Source organism: Drosophila obscura, unplaced genomic scaffold, assembly GCF_018151105.1.
Source record: "Drosophila obscura isolate BZ-5 IFL unplaced genomic scaffold, ASM1815110v1 contig_186, whole genome shotgun sequence".
NCBI classification, from domain to species: Eukaryota; Metazoa; Arthropoda; class Insecta; order Diptera; family Drosophilidae; genus Drosophila; species Drosophila obscura.
In genome coordinates this window covers 3,315,177-3,336,905 of record NW_024542774.1, presented here as the reverse complement: position 1 = coordinate 3,336,905, position 21,729 = coordinate 3,315,177, and the positions used below count along the sequence as shown (strand labels likewise).

The following is a 21,729-nucleotide window of genomic DNA, read 5'->3' as shown; positions in this document are numbered from 1 at the left end:
TCAACATTTTGACTTGGCCGTGCCTGGCGTTGGCTTTGGCTTGGACGAGTGTTCGCCGTGTTTGGGGTCGGCGCGATTACAGTTACGCTGATTGGGAGAGTTCATTGGAGCTTCGAAAGAGGAGCCATCCCTCTCCCAAACTTAATTATGATTCTGATATGAAAACTATGTACATACATATGTACATATGTATATGCACATAACTGTAGTTTCACTTTTTCGACTGAGCCCATTCCTAGAATGGAATTGTAATGGGAATGGGAACGGGACGGACTGGACGAGGAGTGTACGATGACAACGTGACTGATAGCTGTTAGCCATTGGAGAGCTGTTGTTCCATATACGATACTGGTTGGAATTAAATGGATATTAATTGTTCAAAGAATGAAATTAAGGATAGGGAAATGGGTAGCCACAGCTGGCCAGAGGCGAATCTCTTGGCCCAGCTATAACCTCTTGTCTAGCTTTCAGCTACAAGTTTGCACAGTTTAGCCCGCACTGACAGTTTGACAAATACTCTTAACCCTGATTAATTAGACAAATACTCTCTCCCAGCTTAATCATGCAGCTTCCTCGATAAGTGATAACGATTTTTCAGGCTAAAGAGCCAAAGGAGAACGCACTCGCCTGTGGCAAAAGGCGAATGCCATTCGCAGGTGGTCGCTAATCAACGTAATCAACTTGCAACAAGCCTCGTTAGGCGAGTCAGACTCGCGGCAGCTTCATGGTAATCAGGCCACCAAGTTCTAGGGGAGGGGAGGGGAGGCTCCAGGCCGGCTCCAGCGAAGGCCGCTCTAACCAAATTGGTCGCGGTGCGCCCACCTCCCCTGCTCCCTGCATCTCAATCTTGGCAAGACTAAGACAGGTTTCTTGTTGCCAGCTCTTTGTCTAGGCAGAGTTCGCCACCCGAAGGGGGGCACATGAACCTGACTTTACCGTTGTGGCAGGTTCGCGTTTAGCTGGGTCAAGGTCAGCTGGGAGGCTGATTAGAGTCTCGTCTACCCCGGTGGGGCCTAGCATAGGCAACCAGAATCCAACTGAAGGATCATTACAGTTGATGAGATCTCGATCTCCCCACACTGCCGCCAGCCAATCCCCTTGCCATTCCAGGCACGCACACCCATCAACTAGTCGCCATTCAACGCAATTCGTTGTAGCCATCGGCATCGCCACATCCCCAGATGCTCCCAGCTCCAGCTCCAGCTCCAGCGACCAGCAGCGCCCCAGTGGCGTCGATCGCTGCATTTGGTGCTGGCATTGCAAACAGCGTTCCTCCTTGATTTTTGTTTCGTTTTCGATTTTCTGCGATATTATTCATGCCCATTGCAGTGGCTTAGTCAACGGGGGTGTCGGCATATGAATCGTATCTCCCCCTGGGATTGACACTGTGTTAAAGTTCAAGTTTTCATACAGATCAGAAGACTGCTAATTACATATAGGAGCCGCCCATATGCATGAGAGTCCCTTGAAACCCCCCCTCCCTTGGAATACGCTCTGCACGCCGCCAGGCAACGACCACGTCGAACACAAAGCTGAGATTTTTCACAAGAAAATATTCATGTGAAGGCGAAAACTGCGCAGGCGCATGTTTTGTCAACTGGCAATCGACTGGCAGATTGGCGGACTGGCAAACTGGCGGACTGTCAGACAGAAATACAGACCAAGAGGAGGCTAAGGCTGGGACCGCACTGCTCCGCTGACGTTTGCGTGACAGCAGCAGCATCAACATCAACAACAACAACAACAACAACAGCAATAAAAACTGCAACAACGACAGCATCCAGACCATGCTTTGACCAGTTACCAATTTTGGCAGCAAGACTTTCATTTATTTTCGATTCGTTTTTAGGCTGTGGAGCATCGCTCGTACAAAGGGTACTTTTGACATTCAATGGAAACGATCTTTTATGAAATTTCCAAAAAAAAAACAAAGCCTACTTAATACGAGTAATTTGACGATAGCAATTGCAAGGGACAAGAGTTCAAGAGTTGAATTTTTGAGAAATAAGAAATAGATTACATAATACACTTTTTTATAGTGACAATGAAACGCCAACAAATATATTGAAATATATGGTTTGTCTCTACGGTCGTCAGTGGAAACTCTTACAATTCCAACACAGATGATTATGGTCTTCTTAGTTGATAAAAGTTCAGCCAACTCATACTAATTTATTAATAAATCGACAGCTGCTAAAGCCCTGTGCTTCAAATACCAAGTATGCCACGTATTTTATCGTCGACGTTGCAGTCCGCTGGGAATTCCATGGCATCGTTTAATATTGAGACGCTGCTTGTCTTTTGCCCATTGCACATTTCAGTGGGGGCGCATACAAACCGTTTAAGCAGACCGCAAGATGCTGTCATAATGACGTACGCATCGGCTATCGGCTGTAAGTAAGCGCACGGTTTTTCATTTTGAAGTTGAGATTGTGGAGGCAGGCTGTGGATTTGTTGCTGGATACGTATTTAATAATTTAATATTCTAGCTTCTCATATTCATTTAAGCCAAACCAATATTCTTCACGCTCGTGAATTTTGTTTTCGAGCTCATCGAACGACGTTTTGGTGATTATCTCGGCCAAACACATTTTCAGTTTTTGGCAGTTAGCATTTTTTTCGATAAGTACGATAAGTATGTACAACAGATATTCATATAGCTTGGCCTGGCTGAAATAGTGGCATCCGACGAGTTCACTTCACCTCCTTTGAAAAAGAACACAAATATCCAAAGAGAAAACAAAAACCGCTTCACTTGTAGATCCATTGTGTGTTGCTTACGCTAAGCTGCATGTAGCTGGTAGCTATGAAAACACCAAAGCTGCCAGTTATAGTACTGATATCTGTACGTACCAATCTAAAAAAATTGTACTCTCGTTATTCGCGCTCAAAACAATAATAATTAATAATGAGCGGTAAACTAAGGCATGCCATGCAAGGACTATTCTTAAACTGTTGTTCTACCGCGATTTATAGAGAACAAAATTTGTATTCGTTATATTTATAATTTTTCTATCAGATTTTAAAAGTCACTTATATATTATATATATTATAATATTTAATGCGCGAAATTTGAATTTTAACGCTTCTTAAGTGGCGCCACCTGAAGCTAAAATTTTACATGCTTCTTACATGAATTCTACACCACAAAAAGGTCTTCACGCGCTCCCAGATGGCGCCTCTGTGCAACTACGGCGCTGCCAGACTGGCGGACGACCAATTTGAATAGCATAACGGACTTTTCGGAGGCGAACTTTGTAAGCAAATATAATTTGTTGGTTTCGTAACAGAGATGAGCGATAATTTCTTTTATATTTTTTCCAATTAAAAGATTTCGCATTGAATTAGTTATCTTAATGCAAAATTGATAAGTTAAAAGCAAAGACTTTTGTCACAATAAGTACAAATTTAAAATTAAACTTTATTGATAATTTTCCGTTGCATCACTTAGGTCCCCATAAAGCAGAGCGAGAGGGACTTACTTAAAAAATATTTTCAATGCTGCACACACACACATCTGTAACTTTGTTGGTGTGCGAGCGCGAGAAATGGAAGAATTTTGTGTTTGCGTGTGTGTGAGTGTGTGATGTGCCGCCATTTGAGCCGTGAGAGCGTCAGAGAGAGGAACGACTCGCACACAACTTATGCCATGGTAAGTTATACCTAAGAGGTAGGGTCAACTCAGAGAGAGGCGGCCTAGTGTTTGAGTTAACAAAACTATATAACAATTGATTTGCGCAGTCAAGTGTGATGGCAATTTAGATTTGTTGTAAAATAACAATTTCTATCCCAACATAATAAATGACCCAAGCGATCGATTTGTATCCGCATCTTTAAGGAACACAATCATCCATCAGTGCCACAAAGAGAGGCCGATCGCTGAGTTGTCCCTACCTAAATATGTGGTCATACCATACACTACCATACCATACCATATACCATACCATCCTATGGCGTTTTAACGGTGAGCCGAGATCAGTTGATTTTCCAACTTCAACAGGTGTTGATCGCAAACTAACAGGAATATATACGCGGCACATAGAGCGCACGAGTCAACGAAATCGGTAAAGCTGAAACAAGTTAACACCAATTAAGCAGAATTAACGGCCAGGGCACGTGATCAGCATTTAAATTCGTGTGGAGAGAGAGAAAATCCGACTAAATCAAAATATATATAATATAAAACAGAAATATAAACTGTGCCGGAAAGAGAACTCTCTAGGTGCGGTGTCTAGCGAATCTCCCACTAAAGTTTGTGTGTTTCTTTTAGCGAAAATACTAATTCTTGGATTATTCCACATCAATTCTTGAGCCGCAGCCATCAGCGAGCAGAGTTCTCCAAAAGGTGAGTTTTTCTTCAGATGAGATGCAGGTTTCGTTGGAAGCTAGAGCCCGAGCGGAATCGGAGCTGGTGGGCATTGAAAAAAGTGCACTGCCAGAGCGTGGAGGGATGGGATTTCGTCGTGACAGGGTCCAAGTGTGAGTGGGACAACAGCAAATCGGCTGTCTCAGCCCCAAGTGGTTGTCTCACTCGCTGCGCGTATCTTTCGGTCTGTGACTATGTGTGTGTGTGTGTGTGTGTGTGTATCGCTACCTGTGGCTTCAGTGCTTACCTGCCTTACATATCTCTGAAAACATAACGAGGTGCACACACACACACATACAGACAGCAGCAGCAAGCCGAACCCGAAGCGATGCAGCTGCTCGTATCTGTGTAAGTTTGTGAGTGTGTGTGTGTCGTGACATATAAACTTCAAACCCGAGTCGCAATTATCTCAACCAAATTCTGCCGATCAACAGCCAAGCTAAAGCTCCCATTTGTACTTAGTTTGGCCCCCCACTTTTATTTGGTGGCTTATCAGCCTGTCCAGAAGTGAGCAGATCAGGAAGACTCACACGCACACACAGATGGGGGTCAGATGCAGTTGCCCTGCAGGGGATATCGGGGAATTTGAAGCAGAGAGAAGAGAAGTAAGGCAGAAAATGAAACAGTTAAGAGACAACAACAAATGCGACGAACGCAAGTAAGAGAGGTAGATAAGATTACACCTGTGTGTGCGTGTGTGTGTGTGTGTGTGTGTGTGTGTGTGTCGTGTCTTGTGTGAGTGTGTATGCGAGTGGTCGACTCTCGCTGGAAGGGGAAAATGGGTGGATGGCGGATGGCGGAGGGTTGGCCAGAGTGCGGGAAAGGGGTGAGCAAACCGGTAATGCATTTACTCAAAAAAGAAGTCACCTTCATCACAAATTCAACGCGTTGCTGCAAACGAAAAACAACATAAATATCTGAAAGAGGTGAACAGAGGGCTGAAGGGAGAGAGAAACAGAGAGCAATAGATCTATTTAGCAATAGATCAGACCATGATCGTTGTTTGCATGCATAAATGTGTACATATTATGTACAATGATTGTCAAATAACGCCTAGAAATTTTGGAGAACACTTTAAGCCATTGCCCATTGAAGATTGTTTTCCGCTCTCGAAACTAAAATCTATACGTATACGAGCATTAACCGATAAACACAAATATGTACAATATTATATGCAAATATTCAACTCGAAAAGCTTCCTGAAGTGGCCCCCAATTAATCAACTAACAATATTTCGATTTGACGGGTTGGTAAGAGGGGGGAGGGCTTTAATTCCGATAACAGAAACAACGAAATATTCTCAAAATAGAAATAAATTATTTCTATGCATAATTCAGAACCAGTTCCAATCGATTTTCAATTTTAATGTTATTTTTATACCCCACTGTCGGTCGCTGTGGCTCGGTGAAAACGAAGCTGGAATTTAAATGAAATATGTATACTGAAGTGATTGTGATTGCTCTGCGATCTGCTCAATAAATACATTTGATTTTGAGGTGCGACTCGGTTTTCCAGACGTAATCAGCCAGAGGTGTGCTCTTTGAATTCCTTGAAAACGCTTATGTATGCAAATTTCGATTCAATTTGATTGGCGGGATAGCGCTGGGAATGGGGCTCGGCATTCTTACCACTGCAGGGACCTCTACAGCATGTCGCCAGTTTTCGACGGTGGTGCATTATCTAATCGCGACATAAGCCGGCCCCATAAACGTATTTATATAGATAAAAGGCCAAAAGCAAACATACGTATTCGGTTTCCGACTCAGACTTTGACTCTATTCGGTCTCTCTCTTTCGCTCCCTCTATGCGAGTGTGAGTGTGTGTGAGTGTGTGTGTGTGTGTGTGAGTGTGTGGTTGTACGAGTGGAGTTAATGAGGTCACATCACTCTCTGCTCTGGCTGGTTTCATGGCTGGTAATTGGCCAGAGATACCTACATACTCGAACATACTATATCAACATAGCCGTAGATCCAGCAAACAGCAAACACTGCCTACTGTCGCTTCGGTTCTCTCTCCATCTCCATCTCCACGGAGGGCAAATTATGAATACTTAAAACTATGAAATCTTTTTTTTCTTTCGTTGTTGTTAAGTGTCCAGGCAAACATCTAACAACAACTGCAGCCTGAACCACTTAAAGCCGAGTGCCTTGTGTGTGGATAAGCTCGGTTTAGTCTTACAGAACTTAAGTGTCGGCACATGCGGCGGATGCGTAATAAGTCTCTTGGGAGCGTGGTTTCTGCTTTTGGCGCATGACTGTCATTCGAAAATAGCGAGAAAAAAACACAACCAAACTATTTTGAGTGATTTTAACGATCTAGCTTCGTGTTTTAACTGCTTGGACACACAATGATGTCATCGTCATCCATCCCAACCAAGATTGGAGGGCGCCCAATGCAGTTCTCTAACCCAAGCTTAGCGTTTTTCCCTGCTCATCTGAGCATGAAATTTCGCAGTCGCCAGTGCCCGTGTGGCCTCAATCAGCTGTGGTTCTACTCGTGTTTCGCACCCACCGTCCAAAATGCGTTGACATTTTACCTTAACCCTGAATCTAATCAATCAAGCCTGACAGCAGACAGCAGAGAGACAACGGGAGATTAATCAATTTTTCGCCAATTCTAATCAGATGCCATAAAAGATTAGTCACCGCCTGGCCCATAAATTGTCTGTCTGCAGCTGAAAGCAGCTGATCAAGCCAGTTTCAGTTGGTGCCAGCTTCGATCCATTGTTGATTTATGCACATATGTACATATATGATACATGAGGAAGTACATACATTTGTTTGTATGTCTGGCTGCCCAAAATCCCATTTGGCGACAGTTCTTGAGGGCAACTTTCACCTCATTCGCAATCGAACACACTCTGACCATCGAGGGGCGAACTTTGAATACTCTGCCTGAAGAGAACTGGTGGATAAGTGGGCACCTAGGGCACTCGGGAAGTCAAATGGAGCTTAGCTTCTTTGGGGGGCCTTGAAGATATTATTGTAAGTCGGTTCGGCTCAACCCCCATAACTCAGGCTTCCGAACTTAAGCCGATTTCACAGCGCAAGAGCTTATGGTTCAGGGTCCGGGCTGAGTGGTTGGTGTCTGGTGTTGGATAGCACCCATTGCCATGCCGTTCAAATGCAGAGAGTTTTGGCCTGCAGTGACTCAGTGGAGGGAGCGTCGTGCCACTGTGCACGTTTGGGCCGTATGGAATGTGGCCAGAAGCGGGCCACGTTGGCAGACGCCTAAACGAGAAATTCGATTTTCTTGCACCTAATTAATGCAGCGAGAGAGGGGCTTTTCCGCACCTCAAAAGCGAAATGTGTGACGCAAATTGCAGCTCTTGGGCTGGGCCCGGTATTCGTCTCCATAAATTGTGATAATGTCAGCAATTTGACAGTCGAACTCAATGCCACTCAGGGCTCAGGACCCAACACCTAATAAATATATACATATGTATGTACATAAATGTAGATGTCTCAACGCTGTGACAATTCAATGTATGCCATGTACATATACGAGTTTTTAAACCGACTCGTTCCGTTCCGATAAAACAATACGTGATGGCCATAGTCCCAACCGCCCCGCCTTTGTTCTGTTCGCAACAAAAGCCCCAGCGGAGAGTGCAAAGTTTAGCGTGCCAACAAAGTCGGGAAAATGTTTTTCAAAAGTCGCACTTTACTGTGGACACAAATCAGGTTTCTGTCGGTTCAAACAATGAAAAGCGTTTTTCATTTCTGTCCCTGTCAGAGTCGTGCCAGCCCAGGCCAGCCCAGGCCGGGCCAAAACCAACCGATCCGAGACACAACCTAATGCTGAATTACCCACGAAACTGGAACTGATGCCAGTTCCTGTCCATATCCCGCTAATGAAACGCCCTCGCCATCGTCCTCGCCTTCGCCCTCGCCCTCGCGGTGTTTTGAGCCGGTTTCGGCAGCTCATCTGGCGATGCTGATGCCTCCTTAAGTTCTTAATTTATACCCTGCTTCCTGTTCAATATCGGTGCTATATATACATATAAACGTGCATATCTGTCTGATATCTGTATAAACAAAGAACAATTGCAGCACGGAGTGAGGAAGCAGACATAAATTTCCCCATCGAATGGCTGAAATCAATTTACGATCATTTTAATAACTGCACTAAAGTCCAGCACTTTCCTTGAGCCCCCACCCACCCAAGGGCTCAGATAACAGCAAATGCACTTTATCAGCTAAATTTTTGGTTGGACAGTGGAAATATTAAGCCTGATTGATCATATAAGACGACCAGTGGGTATCATATGATGATGATATTTCATATACTCACACTTGCGTATCTCTCCCCTTTGAGGCAGAACCAATCATATCAGATTCAGAAAAGGACTCCTAAGGAGTTCCCATACGTCTGCATACGTTGCAAATTCTCCTGCTCAGTGCTTTTTAGCTCCCAGTTTCGGATTCTCTTCACAGATATTTCCAACATTATATTTATGCCTATTACGTATTACAGTTCCGTAGCTATAGATGGAGTATAGAAATTTGAACTCGTTTCACCTCGCTCTAGCGATTCTTTTTGTACCGATCTAAGATTATCTGTACAAGTTGCTAGAATATAGAATTGTTATTAACCAAAGTGTCACATTGATTAATCTGCATTTAATTATACATATACACATGTACATACATACATATGTATAGCTAATCAGTTTAGTTTGATTTCAGCAGGGAGGCAGCACGATTACAGTTCAAACAACTCTCAATGCAAATATTTAAATAGGAATTTTCGTGGCACTTAAGCTTTTTACACAGAAATTCTTTCTTTGTAATTGCTGAGTAAATTGAAATCGCTTTTAGCCAGAATTTTCGTAACTCGAAAAGTCATCTGTCTGACTTTTGGCCGCCACTGCCACCGCCGCCACCGGGCTAACTTGGCTTACACTCCGCTTGGCGGCGGACGTCACAGCTGCTTCGAGTCGCAATTTCCAGCCGAAAAAAAACCAGTCTGACCATCTTTCGAAGCCACACAGTTTCCCCCTTTTTTTTATGGCCGATGTCGATGTGTATGTCTGTCTGTTGTGTGTGTGGTCAAATGTCGGCATTTTTTTTATATTTCTGTATATTTTTTTATGTGCCCCCTTGGGCAATTTTTGCCATTGTACTTGCTTGCCGTGCAGAAATTAATGTTGCAGAAATTATGTGCCCAGAATGGCGTCACTCCCATAGGATATGGCATCTATATTCCCGTGTGTGTGTGTGTGTGTGTGTGTGTGTGTGTGTGTGGGGGCCGGCCAATGCACATTTTGGTGTTCGAATTCGAGCCGCTTCTTACGCAAAAATCATGATCATAAACAACAGCTCGTGTTGCTAATGAATCGGTCAACAAATGTGATTGAGTCGTGATCCACAGATACTTCCAGTTCGATTTCGCTTTCACCCTAATCAAGTCAAGGCATCGGGGTTCATTTATTTCCGTTTTGAGCCGGTCTTCGTCTTTCCATGAATCGATATCCTTAAAAGGAACAACAGATGAGACCCGAGATGATCCACTCTACCTGCTCGGATGTCTGTCTCTGTCCCATCCTCTCGTTTCACTTCCTGTTAACAATGGAATGCTATTTTTACCCAGACATCTCAATAATTATCCACCCACGCACACACACACACACATGCTCACGGCGGGCGAGTGATTTTCGGGTATTTCTGGGTAATGCCAAAGACACTTTTTGTGTTGTGTTGAACCAAAACCGGAGTCAAGGCGACACTACCTGAGTTCGATACCATTTTCAGGGGTTCATTAGCTGACCTTCCAGATCCCGTTGGCTCTCCAAAACATTCCACGTTCCTCTCTCTCTCTCTCTCTCTCTCTGGGGACAGAAAACAATTCATAATATTTAGTGGGCAAGGGTCACACCCAGTTTCCAATTTCCAAACCGACTGCGCCCATCCACAATTCGATAACTTTCCATGGATCCATGTCCAGTCCCCATCCCAGTCGCAGTCCCCAGCTGCTCTGCGGCGGCTCCACATGACATTTTTGTGTAACACGAGACCCTCCCAAGGGAGGGAGAGACCATCATTCAAATCTGTTGACAAACCCGACCAGATGCCACAACCAGTTGATAAATAAAATAAATAACACCAACTGAAAACAACAAGCCAGAAAAAATCAACTAAAAATTATAATAAATTCCCATTAATGAAATAGAAAAATGTTTATGTTTTAAGTTAAACGCTGCTGGTATCACGATTTCGAATCAGTTGGATATGCGATACTTTATGGAAGTTAACTCTTATGTCTGTTATGTATGGAGAACCCTTGGACAAAAGGCTTCACTCTGTTCTGTTCTGTTCCGTTCTGTTGTGTTGTGTTTCCGTGTCTGGTTACAAAGGCCATGAATAAACTGTAGCAGGGAGAGAGAACAAAGTGTATCTCGATCGAATATCAAAGTATCCAGGAAAGCATTTCTCATTTATTGTATATTAATTGATTGTTCGCTTCAGACAGAGAAAATGATTTAATTAGATGCACTACAGCAAATGCCACTTGCATCCCATTTAATTGCATTGTTTCGGGGGAGTGGGAAACATAAGGAAGGACAGATACAGATATCTCCCAACTGGAGCTAATCTCTACTCTACTGCTGTACTCGCAGATAGCTGCCATATGATGAATTGGTTGACTCACGGGTTTCCGACTCTGAGGCTGAGGCCGATTTGCATACACGTACAAGTATGGCCAGTGCCAGTGCCAGTTACCGGTTTTTACTCTCTAAACTTGAACAACATCGTCTCCGCACACGCAGCCATTATATCCATGTATCCATGTATTAATGTATCCACATAGCGTGCATGTACATACATATATGCATATATATGTATATGGATATCGGCGCTTACACATATACATGTCGTTGCAATGACAGAAATGGAATTAATTATGGTCGGAGTGTCGGCGGCGCCTTGGCCCGAGTCGGGCCAAAAAATTTTGTCTGCCTCAGAAAATCTTTCGTGACTCGATGAAATGTTAGCCAAAAGACCTAAACACGTTTAATGCGGGCCTCCGCTGCAGTTTTCCCCTCTGCTGGTGGGGCACAGATCCAGGCACCCACAGCGCGGAGAGATCGTTGCACAAACACTCAACTTGACACCCACACACAAAATTTCTGTGCGGCAGACAGACAGACAGATAGACAGACAGAAAGACAGAGGCACCGATCCCGGGACTGAGCCAGGGCAAGAGCTGGCTAAGCAATTTCTGTCTGGCTTTGCGTTTGTATATCTAATTAAATGCTCTTACAAATGCACTGAAAAAAAAAGACGCTACAGCTAGAAATCGAGAGCAAGACGGAATAGAAATTCCCGCATAAATCCTCGTTTTAAACCAGAGCGAAGGGTATTATTTCCACGGCTTATATTGTGCTCTCTGGATGGCATTTTTCCAGTGTACTTTTATATTTAGATATGTGTATGTATATACGTACAAATGTACATTATATCCACACATATATGGCCATATATTGACTAGATAACTGTTGCTGGTTCTTGTTCGCTTACTGCGCATTTCCTTACGATTCCCGATCCCAGTACATAGCGTCGCTTCTCCCTCGTTCTTGGCCACAACAATTAAACCGAAAGCTCTTTGTTTACCACATTGCGAATTATTTGTTTTGCCATGAAAAGGAAGGCAAACAGAGGCGGGTAGCAATACGGCTAGATGCGGAGACAGAATCCACATCGAATGGAGCCACTGCATGGGGAAAATCGAATTGGAATTTCATTTTACACGTAATATTGCATAAGACTGAGAGAGTTTGTTCATGTGTTCATGTGTCGCCTGATCGGCCGGTTCTGGATTTTCTGGGAACAAGAAATCTTGAAAACGGGTTATAACAAATTGGTCTGAGGTGATCGGATTCCCCCCCAGTGCCAATGATTGGCATTCAAGTACGTCAATTTGCTTGCCCGATTCTGATTACCCAATCAGTTTGCAAGAGTACGCAAGGCAGTCGACTATACCATAATCAAAGGGCAAACAAAAAGGCCCGAGACTCGGCAAATAAATGAACATCAACTGAGACTGAGACTGATACTGAAACTGAAACTGTCCGGGATTTATCCGAGTATCAGATCTGCAGCTTGAACTTTGTAGATTTGCAATGAGAATTACTCATGCCTCAGATGTGTGATGTCAAGGGAAGTACATTACGGATCGGATCGGAAAGTGCCAACTGCTTTCCCTCCGGTTCTGAGTAACGAGTTTGAAATACTCGAAGATTCATTGACGTTTGCTTATCAGGCCAGGGAATCATGGAACGCCGAACCAATTGCCATTTAACGATAAGCAAACATTTGGCAACTCTCCTCCTAGGTACGAGTGTACGTTTGCTGATGAAATTAGCATTTCCATTGCGCCTGCGAATGATGTCAACTCTTTTGCGTTGGGTGGGTGCTAATCCAACGCGTCAACACTCCAACAAGTGTTGAAGTAAATCCATAGTTATGACGATGCAGTGAATTTTTGGGAGAAATGAGTGATACAATGCGTTGTATTCGAGGCAGCATGAATACTCGTACTCGTACTCGTACTCGTAGGCGGTGATGTGAGTGTAGCCCTGCAGCCCCAGCTCTCCTTGTTGATTCAATAAATGTTTATCTGCTTATCTGCATTCAACAATTACCGATAAGATAGTAGTAGGGGCCCAATGTGCTTCCCATTAAAGGTTGTGAGTCGTCGAGTGAGCCAGTTTTCTAGGAAGCAAACGAAACCTCACCGCCACCCACCACCACTGTACTGTACAAAACTCCACTTGGTCCATTTCAGTTTGCTCATCCGCTAATCTCAGAATGGGTCGCCAGGCGAGACTGGTGCTGTTGTTGGTCGTGTGCCTTGGGGCGCTACGGGCCAGCCACTCGAGCACCCTGAAACCCACCATCCACCTAATCAACGATGACATAATGGACAATGAGCTCAGCTCCAGCTCCGATGATGTGGCGGACCAGAGCAGCCTGAAGATCTCCACGCCCAAGGGCAAGGATCTGCCGGTGGACACGACCACGAAGAGTGCCAAGAAGACTGTTGTGGCCTCCACCACCCAGCAGCCCATTAGCGAGGAGACGCTCAAGGACCTGATGGAGGCATCTAAGCACAGCCTGGCCCTGGCCGAGGATCCGCGCTTCAACAAGATGCTACCCAAGTCCCAGAATGCCACCGCCGCCGCCACCGCCGCCATCAGCAAAAGTGGCAAGAATGCCACCAGCAGCGATGAGACCGAGGAGTATGATGACAACTATGGCTACGATGAGGACGACTACGCATATTTCGATGAAGAAAAGGAGACGACGCCCAGTGCAACTCCCAAGAAGAGCCGCACCACCACCACCCGCCAGCCCAAGCTGCTGCCCATCGTGGAAAATGCCTCCACCAAGCCAAAGGTAATTTTAATTCAAGTAGATCCAAGTTCCAGCCATAACCAAGTTGATCCCTTAGGTGAAGGGCACCGTGTCGAAGACCAAGGAGAACACCATCGACACCGACAACGACTCCAACTACGAGGACTACGACGGAGACGACGACGATGATGATGACGATGACGATGATAATGACGACAATGTGGCCCAAGGTGAAGCGGATGATCTGGCCGACGATGAGCAGGTTGTGTTCAGCGAGAATGTGCCCTGCCCCAGATACTGCGTCTGCTCGCGCAACGTCAACAGCTACCTGGTGGCCACCTGCAGCAGGTTTGTCCGAATCCTCGTTCCCCCCATTGCCCCATAGCCCAGAATCCAGATGATTAGATTTCCGATTTCACAGACTGGATCCCGGCACCCAGAAGTTCGGCTCGGACATCACCGATCTGGTGGTGACCAATGTGGGCCCCAAGTACCCGATACTGTTGGGACCCAAGTTCTTCCAGGGATTGGGCCTGAAGTTTGTCGCCTCCATTAAGATTGCCAACTGCACGATTGAGTACATGCACCCGGAGGCCTTCCACGGCCTGGAGGAGCTGTATGCGGTCAATATGACGGATGTGGGCCTGGCCATCATCAATCCGGACACCTTTGCCCAGAACAAGAAGATGCGCATGCTCACCATCTCCGGCAATGACCTCAGCGTCATGTCCAGTCTCCACTACCTGCTCAAGGTGGGTTTTCCCAGACAAAGATCTTTAATTTATTTACTAATGACTCCACACCCATTGCTCCCTCTGTTTCAGTCTTCTAGCATTGAGGAGCTGGACCTCTCGCGCAACAACCTCATGGAGCTGAACCCCAGGGCCTTCTCGAAGCTGTCCAACATTGTGTTTATCAATCTGGCCCAGAACAACCTCAAGAAGATACCCGAGAAGGTGTTCGAGCCCGTGGAAACGCTGGAGGAGCTGGACCTCTCATACAACTCGCTGAGTGAGCTGCCCCGTGGCATCTTCAACGGCACCACGCTCTCCATACTGCACCTCAAGTACAACGCCTTCACGGGCGACCTGCACTTCGGCATCAAGGAGCTGCAGCAGCTCGATCTGAGCTTCAACTCGATTGTCCAGGTGCACCACAGCATGTTCGACAAGATGCCCGGCCTGACCAACCTGAACCTGAAGGGTAACGGCATCACCAAGATCCAGCCGGACTCCTTCCTGACGCTGAAGAGCCTGCGGCACATCGATTTGTCCATCAACGAACTGGACCAGATATCGGGCATGCTCTTCTTTAAGAACTCCGAGCTGGACGTGATCCGACTCAACGACAATCCCCGCCTCAGCCAGCTGCCCACCGACGGCTTCCTCAGCTACAACGGAGAGTTCACGGTCTACTACCTGGACATCTCCAACTGCGCCATTGGCCCGCTGGGACACAAGACCTTCTCGACGATGCCCCATCTGACCACGCTGAAGCTGGCCTGGAACAACATCAACCATCTGCCGCGTGAGATCTTCACCAGCCTGAACAAGCTGATTGACTTGGATCTGAGCAACAATCTGATTGCCAAGCTGGACGACCTCACCTTCATGGAGAACAACGAGCTGACGAAGCTTAATCTGGCGGGAAATCCCATCAGCCGGTTGTCCGTGCGCCTGTTCATGCCCCTGAACCAGCTCCGATCCCTGGACGTGAATGACTGTGAGCTGACCACGCTCCTGTCGGACAAGCAGCTGGGCGTTGGCTACAAGATCTTCGACAGCTTGCGCAGCTTCAACGCCTCCGGTAATCTGATCAAGAGAATCTCCTCGGCGGACGTCAAGAGCTTCAAGAACCTGCGCTCCCTGGACATCAATGGCAATCCGCTCAAGTGCAACGCCGAGTTCCAAGACTTCATCAGCTACGTGACCCTGCAGATGCAGATGACGCCCAAGAAGATGCCGGTGCTGGCCAATTTGGAGGATGATGCCACCATTCTGGAACTGGAGACGCAAGCCCAGGCAGGCTGGGCTCAGCTGGCCCACGAGGTGTGCAAGCACGAGGAAGGGGCCATGGCCAAGGCCGATAGGGCGGAGCAGAAGCTGGAGAAGCGTCTGAAGGAGAGCGAGAAGAAGCTGGACGAGGATGAGCAGAAGCTGCTCAGTGTCCTCGATAAGAGTGTGCTGGACAAGAGCAAGCTGAGCAGCATGCAGAAGATCATGAAGGGTTCGGCCAATGCCAAGGAGGGCGACAGTGCTGAGGAGGATCTGAACAACGGAGGCGAGGACAAAGAGGATGACGCTGAGATCGACTATGAGAGCGAAGAGGATGAGGATGATGATGATGATGATGATACTGATGATGATGATAACGGCAACGACGGTAATGATGATGAGCGCTTCGAGGAGGCCAAGGATACGACAAAGACGAAGACCAAGACCGATAATGACTTTGTCAAGTATTTGGAGAAGGAGATAAAGCCAAAGCTGAATAATCATGGCCTCAAGGTGGAGGAGATCGACATGTCCAAGGAGACACGTGACAAATTCCTGCTGGGTGAGTTTAACTTTGGCACAGACATGGTGTTGTTGTCCCTAACCCCATCCATTCCAGAGAAATTCGGGTTGGACAACGGCGACTCAGATGAGGAGGAGATCTTCATTGAGCGCGGGCACATCTACTATGGCGGCTACAACTACAATTACCTGATCCCAATGATCCTTGTGATCTCGTGTGTGGTCCTCATTCTGTTGGCCATTGCCAAGGTCGTCATTATGGTGCTGCGCAAGCGCGGCGAACGCTACCGCATGGCCCTGCTGGCCTCGAAGAACTCCTTCGTTTACCAGAAGCTCAGCGAGGATATTGTGAAGCCGGCCAGCAAGGAGCCGAAGCAACCAAAGGTGCACCGGTACGCGCCCATCGATCAGGTCTAAGTCCTTCGCTCCATCGTCATCGCAGTTCCGGGCAGGACTTGGCGGAAGTCGGCGGATGTCGAAGTCGAGTTGCGCTGTTTTTCTAATTTATAAGATTATTGATAGTTGAACAAGTGGAAATTGCATCAAACAACAATGGTCAACACCACCCCACCACCCCCCGCTGGACGATTGAATTGAACACACACACACACACACACACACACGAAGAAGGCACACAGAGAGAACCCGTTGTCGGACCCCACCGCCAGCGTCAGGAGCAAAAGTATTAGCAAAAATGAAAAGGAAACTGAAAGCAAAAAAAAAAACTGAGAAATACTTCAAATCCGAAAATAATGAGAAAATGAGTAAATTGATAAATAACAATTCCATACCATACCCACTAAAATGTATAAAATAGCTGCATATAAATGCATATGTTGTACTTAATCCTGTTGCAACCGCCTCCCAGGTGGGGGACAACAGCAGAAACAGGGCAACAAAGCACTCCCGGACAGAGAACGAGCTCGATTTAGCAGCCGTTTCGAGAGCAACGGACCTACCACTGATTGAGCCGCCCCAAAAAATAACCCAGATCCCAACAACCCTGTCCTATATTGAACCACAAGAGAATTTCGGGAACAACTTGAAGATTTAGTGCCATTTTGCCAAAATTCAAACCAACTGTTTCAAAACTAAACACGAGTCAGGAGGAGGCAGAATTAATAGTAACGAGGAGCCAGAAGATTGTAGTAGGAGCTTAGATCCGGATCTGTGTAGAAAACTGTTAGAGACGCGACTCTTTGAAATGACGTCTGACGTTTGAAAACTGATCAGAGCAGATGAGAGAAACAATTAATGCATAAAGTAAGTTAAGCTTTTTTTATTATCTTTTTTCCAATCAAGTCAAGTAATCGGTTGACTTACTTTGACTTTGAAACCAATTCCGAAAACAATAAATTATTTTAACCAAACCGATCGTAATCTTTAATATACCTACACATAAACTATAAAATGCGGTTCAATAAAATTGAAAATCTTTTCTTTTTGAATAATCTAATGGGTTACCCTAAACTCTGAGTGGGTTGGTGGAGGAGAAGTACAATTTCCGCTGGAGTCAGATCCGATCCCAAATGAACGCCACATTTCCTTTGATGTATGCAGAACAAACACTCAAGAGTTTTAAATTCAAATTTAAACATTTATCGATATTTATATATTTGCTTATCGCTAGTCTGCAGCCCTGACAAAACAGCTGAGGAACGAAATAAACAAAAAAAAAAAGACAAGAGCACGCATTTTCAAAATTATAATATTTCACATAAATATACGAAAACTCGCTCTTCAGAATGGAAAATCGAGCTGCTCCCAGTTTCTCTGAATGACCCATTAAAATAAAAAAAAACAGGCACAAAAATATACAGACAAATACTGCTCGTTGAGTCAAAGCTCAGGTGCAATGAGAGTGGAGAAATACGATCGATCGAATTCAATGCTAAAAGATTTCTGTGATTGTTTTCTGATTGTGGTATTTTCTGATATACAAAGATATACTATAAATGGGGATGCACTTACATATGTATGTATGTATGTATGCTTGAAAGCTTCTTCTGTCTGCAGTGGGACCAGCTTGGCTGCATGGATCCGTTAGTTTCACACTTTTTCTTCAAGCGAACAGACCAAGCGTGTGGGTAAGTGCCGAGCACATTCATTTAATACGCCACCATGGAATTCTCAAAGAGTTGGGCCAAGTTCTCGTGGGTCTGTGCCCGCGGGGCTAGTTTAGTGATCCGTTCCTGGGGCAGGGTGCCCGCGACCAGACTGGGCACATCGCTGCTAGAGAAGCCGAGTTCGCGGAGGCCATTTTCAATGCCAGCGCGTTGCATAAAGCCTCGTACAGTGTCCGCCAAAAGGCGACCGGCATCTGCGGCCTTAACGCCGTCTACCTTGGCGCCCAGTAGCTTGGCCGCCTCCAGATGACGGTCTGGGCAAGCGGGCGCAGTGAACTCAAAGACCGCCGGTGCACTTATCACAACGGAGAGGCCATGCGGTATGAGCGCATGTTCGGCCAGGTAGCCAGCGGGCTTGTAGTCCCTCACATTTCCCGAAATGGGATAGGAGAGTCCGTGACAGAGATGCACTCCAGCGTTGCCAAAACCCACGCCGGCCATTGTCGAGGCCAGATGCATCTGGGATCGAGCCTCCAAATTCTCCGGCTGGTAGATGGCATCTATGAAGTTCTTGCGTATCGTCTCGAGGGCGAATCGCGCCCACACATCGGAAACAGGATTCCTTCCCTGATAGGTGGGTCGCAGACTGGGATCACTCGGCGCTGGCCCTCGCTCGCGGTAATCCACTGCCGTGAAGCTCTCCAAGGCATGGCAGAATACATCGAAGCCCGCAAACGCCATTACCCGTTCGGGCTGCGAGAGCGTGTGCAGGGGATCGATAATGGCTAGGGGTACAGAATGTGTGAGAAGTTTGAGTATATTGTATAATGGAGTTGGTTTAATGTTTACCCAGAGTCGGCTTGAGATATTTGCTGGAGATTCCAGTCTTGGCGTGCAATCGCTTATAGTCGAAGATGGCCACGCCAGTGGTTTCGGAGCCAGTTCCCGAGGTGGTGGGCATGGCGATCAAGGGCTTCAACTTCACCGATATCTACAGGGGAAACAGGGATCCATAAACAGCGATCTTCAATATGTTATTTGATGCAGCAGACATCACCTCCTTTCCCTTGCCAATCGGACAGTTGACATAGTCCAGAAACTCTGCCTCGCGATCGCTGCTGAACAGATTGGCTGCCTTGGCCGTGTCCATGGCGGAGCCGCCGCCAATGGCGAGGAATGCATCGAATTCGTTCTGACGCGCATACTTCGCGGCATGCCACATGCTGGCATCGGTTGGCTCCACGCGCGTCTCTTCGTACACCTCGTAGTTTATGCCATGGCGGGCGAGGGAGTCCAAGGCCACCTTGACGGAAGCCAGCTTAGCAACATTCTTATCCGTGACAAGACAGACCTTCTTGGCGCCCAAATTTCGCAAATCTGCGCCAACCTCAGCACTCACACCAGGTCCAAAGCGCACCGTCGATGCAGACATCTACCAAGCATAGAGAAAAACAAATTAAGATTATTATTTACCTTGGACTTTGACCTGTCGCCTGATACATCTATCAACTACAGGCAAAAAGAGATGATTATCTCCTATCTGCGTGCAAGCCAAAGTCCAATGCAGAGTCGAGACTTATGTACCTCGAAGGCGTATTCCTTTTGTCCCGTCTGGATCCCCGTGGCTGCTGCCGATCCATAGTTATTTGAGTGGGCGGGGCACTTGCAGCTAAATCGAAGCAAGGCAGGTTTTATTTAAACAATTATTACAGAATACTGTTCCGCTTACGAATTGGCCACGATCGTATTGATCAAGTTCAAGACATTTTTGCGCGACATCTCTAGCTCAGCTGTGTACTTTAAGAATTGGCAGAATATTCGCAGACTAGCGCGAAGAGCGTAAAATTATAGATGTACAGGCTAATCGTAGCAACAATTGAATCGGCGGATAATTGCAATTAGCAATTTAAATGAACCAACACAACAAAAACACAATCAGCTGATCGCTGATAAGAGCCTATCGATAGTGGCCCGCATATCGATAGCTTAATAACCTCTGCGATCGATACTTAACCGTTTTTTGTTTGGTTCTTCTGCAGATTTAAATCAAACAAAATGTGTGACTACCAACGCGAATACTCCTTTGTGCTGGACGACAGCACCTTTGAAGGCGATGTCTCGATGGCGAGCATTGACAGCGGCTTTGAAAGCATGTGGGTGCAAGTCGCCGAGGAGCTGCGCCACGAGAGGGAAATAAACGAGCTGGACCAACTTTTCCAACAAAAATTGAGCCTGAGTCCGCCAGCACAAAAACATGGAGATCAATGGATGTTTTAATGAACATCCCAAAAAGACGACGACTTGTGATGATTTTATAAGCTTACCCAGATAACCCAGATTTGTCACACAAAATGACCTTCGCTGGGGCATTTTCGATAAGTGCCCGAAGTCTTTGTATAAGCAAAAGTATAAGTCCCTATAGGTTTTTGTACACCGCGTTCCTTAAAGTTGTAATTTTCGTTATCGCGCAGTTATCTGTAAATTGTATTCATTCGTTAACTATTACGCGTAATGTTTTCTGTTAAATTAGCAACTATTCGACTTATACCGAACCTAAGTTGGTCCTGTGTATGGGCGCTCACTGAACAAATTGAACATACGGCAATTGTTTGCCTTCGATTTATATTTATTTTATTTGGAAACAACTTCCTCATCTCTCTAGGAGTTCACCTATTGTATATAAAAGCCAGAAGGAAGTATCGTACATCCTTAGCCCACATGATTATCAGATAAAGTTATCAAATTCCAATTGTTTATCATACAAAATGTTTTTCCACTTTAATTAGCTTGACTTGCAATTGCTAGAGATCCCCCATGGAGATGAGATCTGATTGAAATTCGCTTGGAATGGGAAAAGTGACATCGGCAATTGTTCGATGTGATTGCAGTTGTGAGGTGAAGCCAATTACCTAAATGTATGTCCGCCCATTTTTAGCGCTAGATTTACAACTCAATTTTGCTGGATATCTCGCTTGATCTGCGCACATAAACAACAGGCAAAGCTAAACGATGTTGACGGCTATTCCCTTCATTAGCAGTCGCGCGGGCAACACAGCCATTCCATAAAACGCCCATTCCACAGCCGGATAGACAGCAGTTTGCAACCAAGAGTGACGGAGAGAGCATAGTGAAGATGAAGTGGTTTAGTTTGTTCCTTGTGTTTGGCGTCTTGGCTTTGATTGGAAGCCTGGGCACCCTGACAGACGCGGAGCCAGTTCCAGCTCCAGCTCCCGAGCCCAAGGGTCGTCCGCATACCACACGACGCCCGCGTAACGACAATGACAACGATCGACGCTAGCAATCCTCCGAGCGGGAGGAGCCTCGAAGGGATTCGCAAACCTGGAGATGCAGCGAAACACAGAAGATACAGAGAGCACATCAACTAGTGGTGACGGTCAAATGTTTTGGAGTTGAGCAAATGCAAT

General features: G+C 46.0%; 3 protein-coding genes across 3 annotated transcripts; 2 read left to right on the top strand and 1 right to left on the bottom strand.

Moving 5' to 3' along the window:
• The first annotated feature begins 3,957 nt into the window (after positions 1–3,957).
• Positions 3,958–17,689, top strand: LOC111071009. Its single transcript, XM_022362093.2, has 7 exons — positions 3,958–4,064; positions 4,271–4,345; positions 13,154–13,764; positions 13,820–14,070; positions 14,144–14,474; positions 14,547–16,278; positions 16,336–17,689. The coding sequence occupies exons 3-7, from the start codon at positions 13,177–13,179 to the stop codon at positions 16,653–16,655; spliced, it is 3,222 nt and encodes a 1,073-aa protein (XP_022217785.2). The 5' UTR covers positions 3,958–4,064; positions 4,271–4,345; positions 13,154–13,176; the 3' UTR covers positions 16,656–17,689.
• Positions 17,690–17,930: 241 nt separating this feature from the next.
• On the bottom strand, positions 17,931–20,214 carry LOC111071006 (probable hydroxyacid-oxoacid transhydrogenase, mitochondrial). The gene is made up of 5 exons (XM_022362089.2): positions 20,034–20,214; positions 19,889–19,973; positions 19,362–19,736; positions 19,154–19,295; positions 17,931–19,089 (listed from the first exon to the last, which is right to left on the bottom strand). The coding sequence occupies exons 1-5, from the start codon at positions 20,081–20,083 to the stop codon at positions 18,347–18,349; spliced, it is 1,395 nt and encodes a 464-aa protein (XP_022217781.2). The 5' UTR covers positions 20,084–20,214; the 3' UTR covers positions 17,931–18,346.
• On the top strand, positions 18,224–21,065 carry LOC111071008. The gene is made up of 2 exons (XM_022362092.2): positions 18,224–18,325; positions 20,344–21,065. The coding sequence occupies exons 1-2, from the start codon at positions 18,228–18,230 to the stop codon at positions 20,579–20,581; spliced, it is 336 nt and encodes a 111-aa protein (XP_022217784.2). The 5' UTR covers positions 18,224–18,227; the 3' UTR covers positions 20,582–21,065.
• The last annotated feature ends 664 nt before the right edge of the window (positions 21,066–21,729 follow it).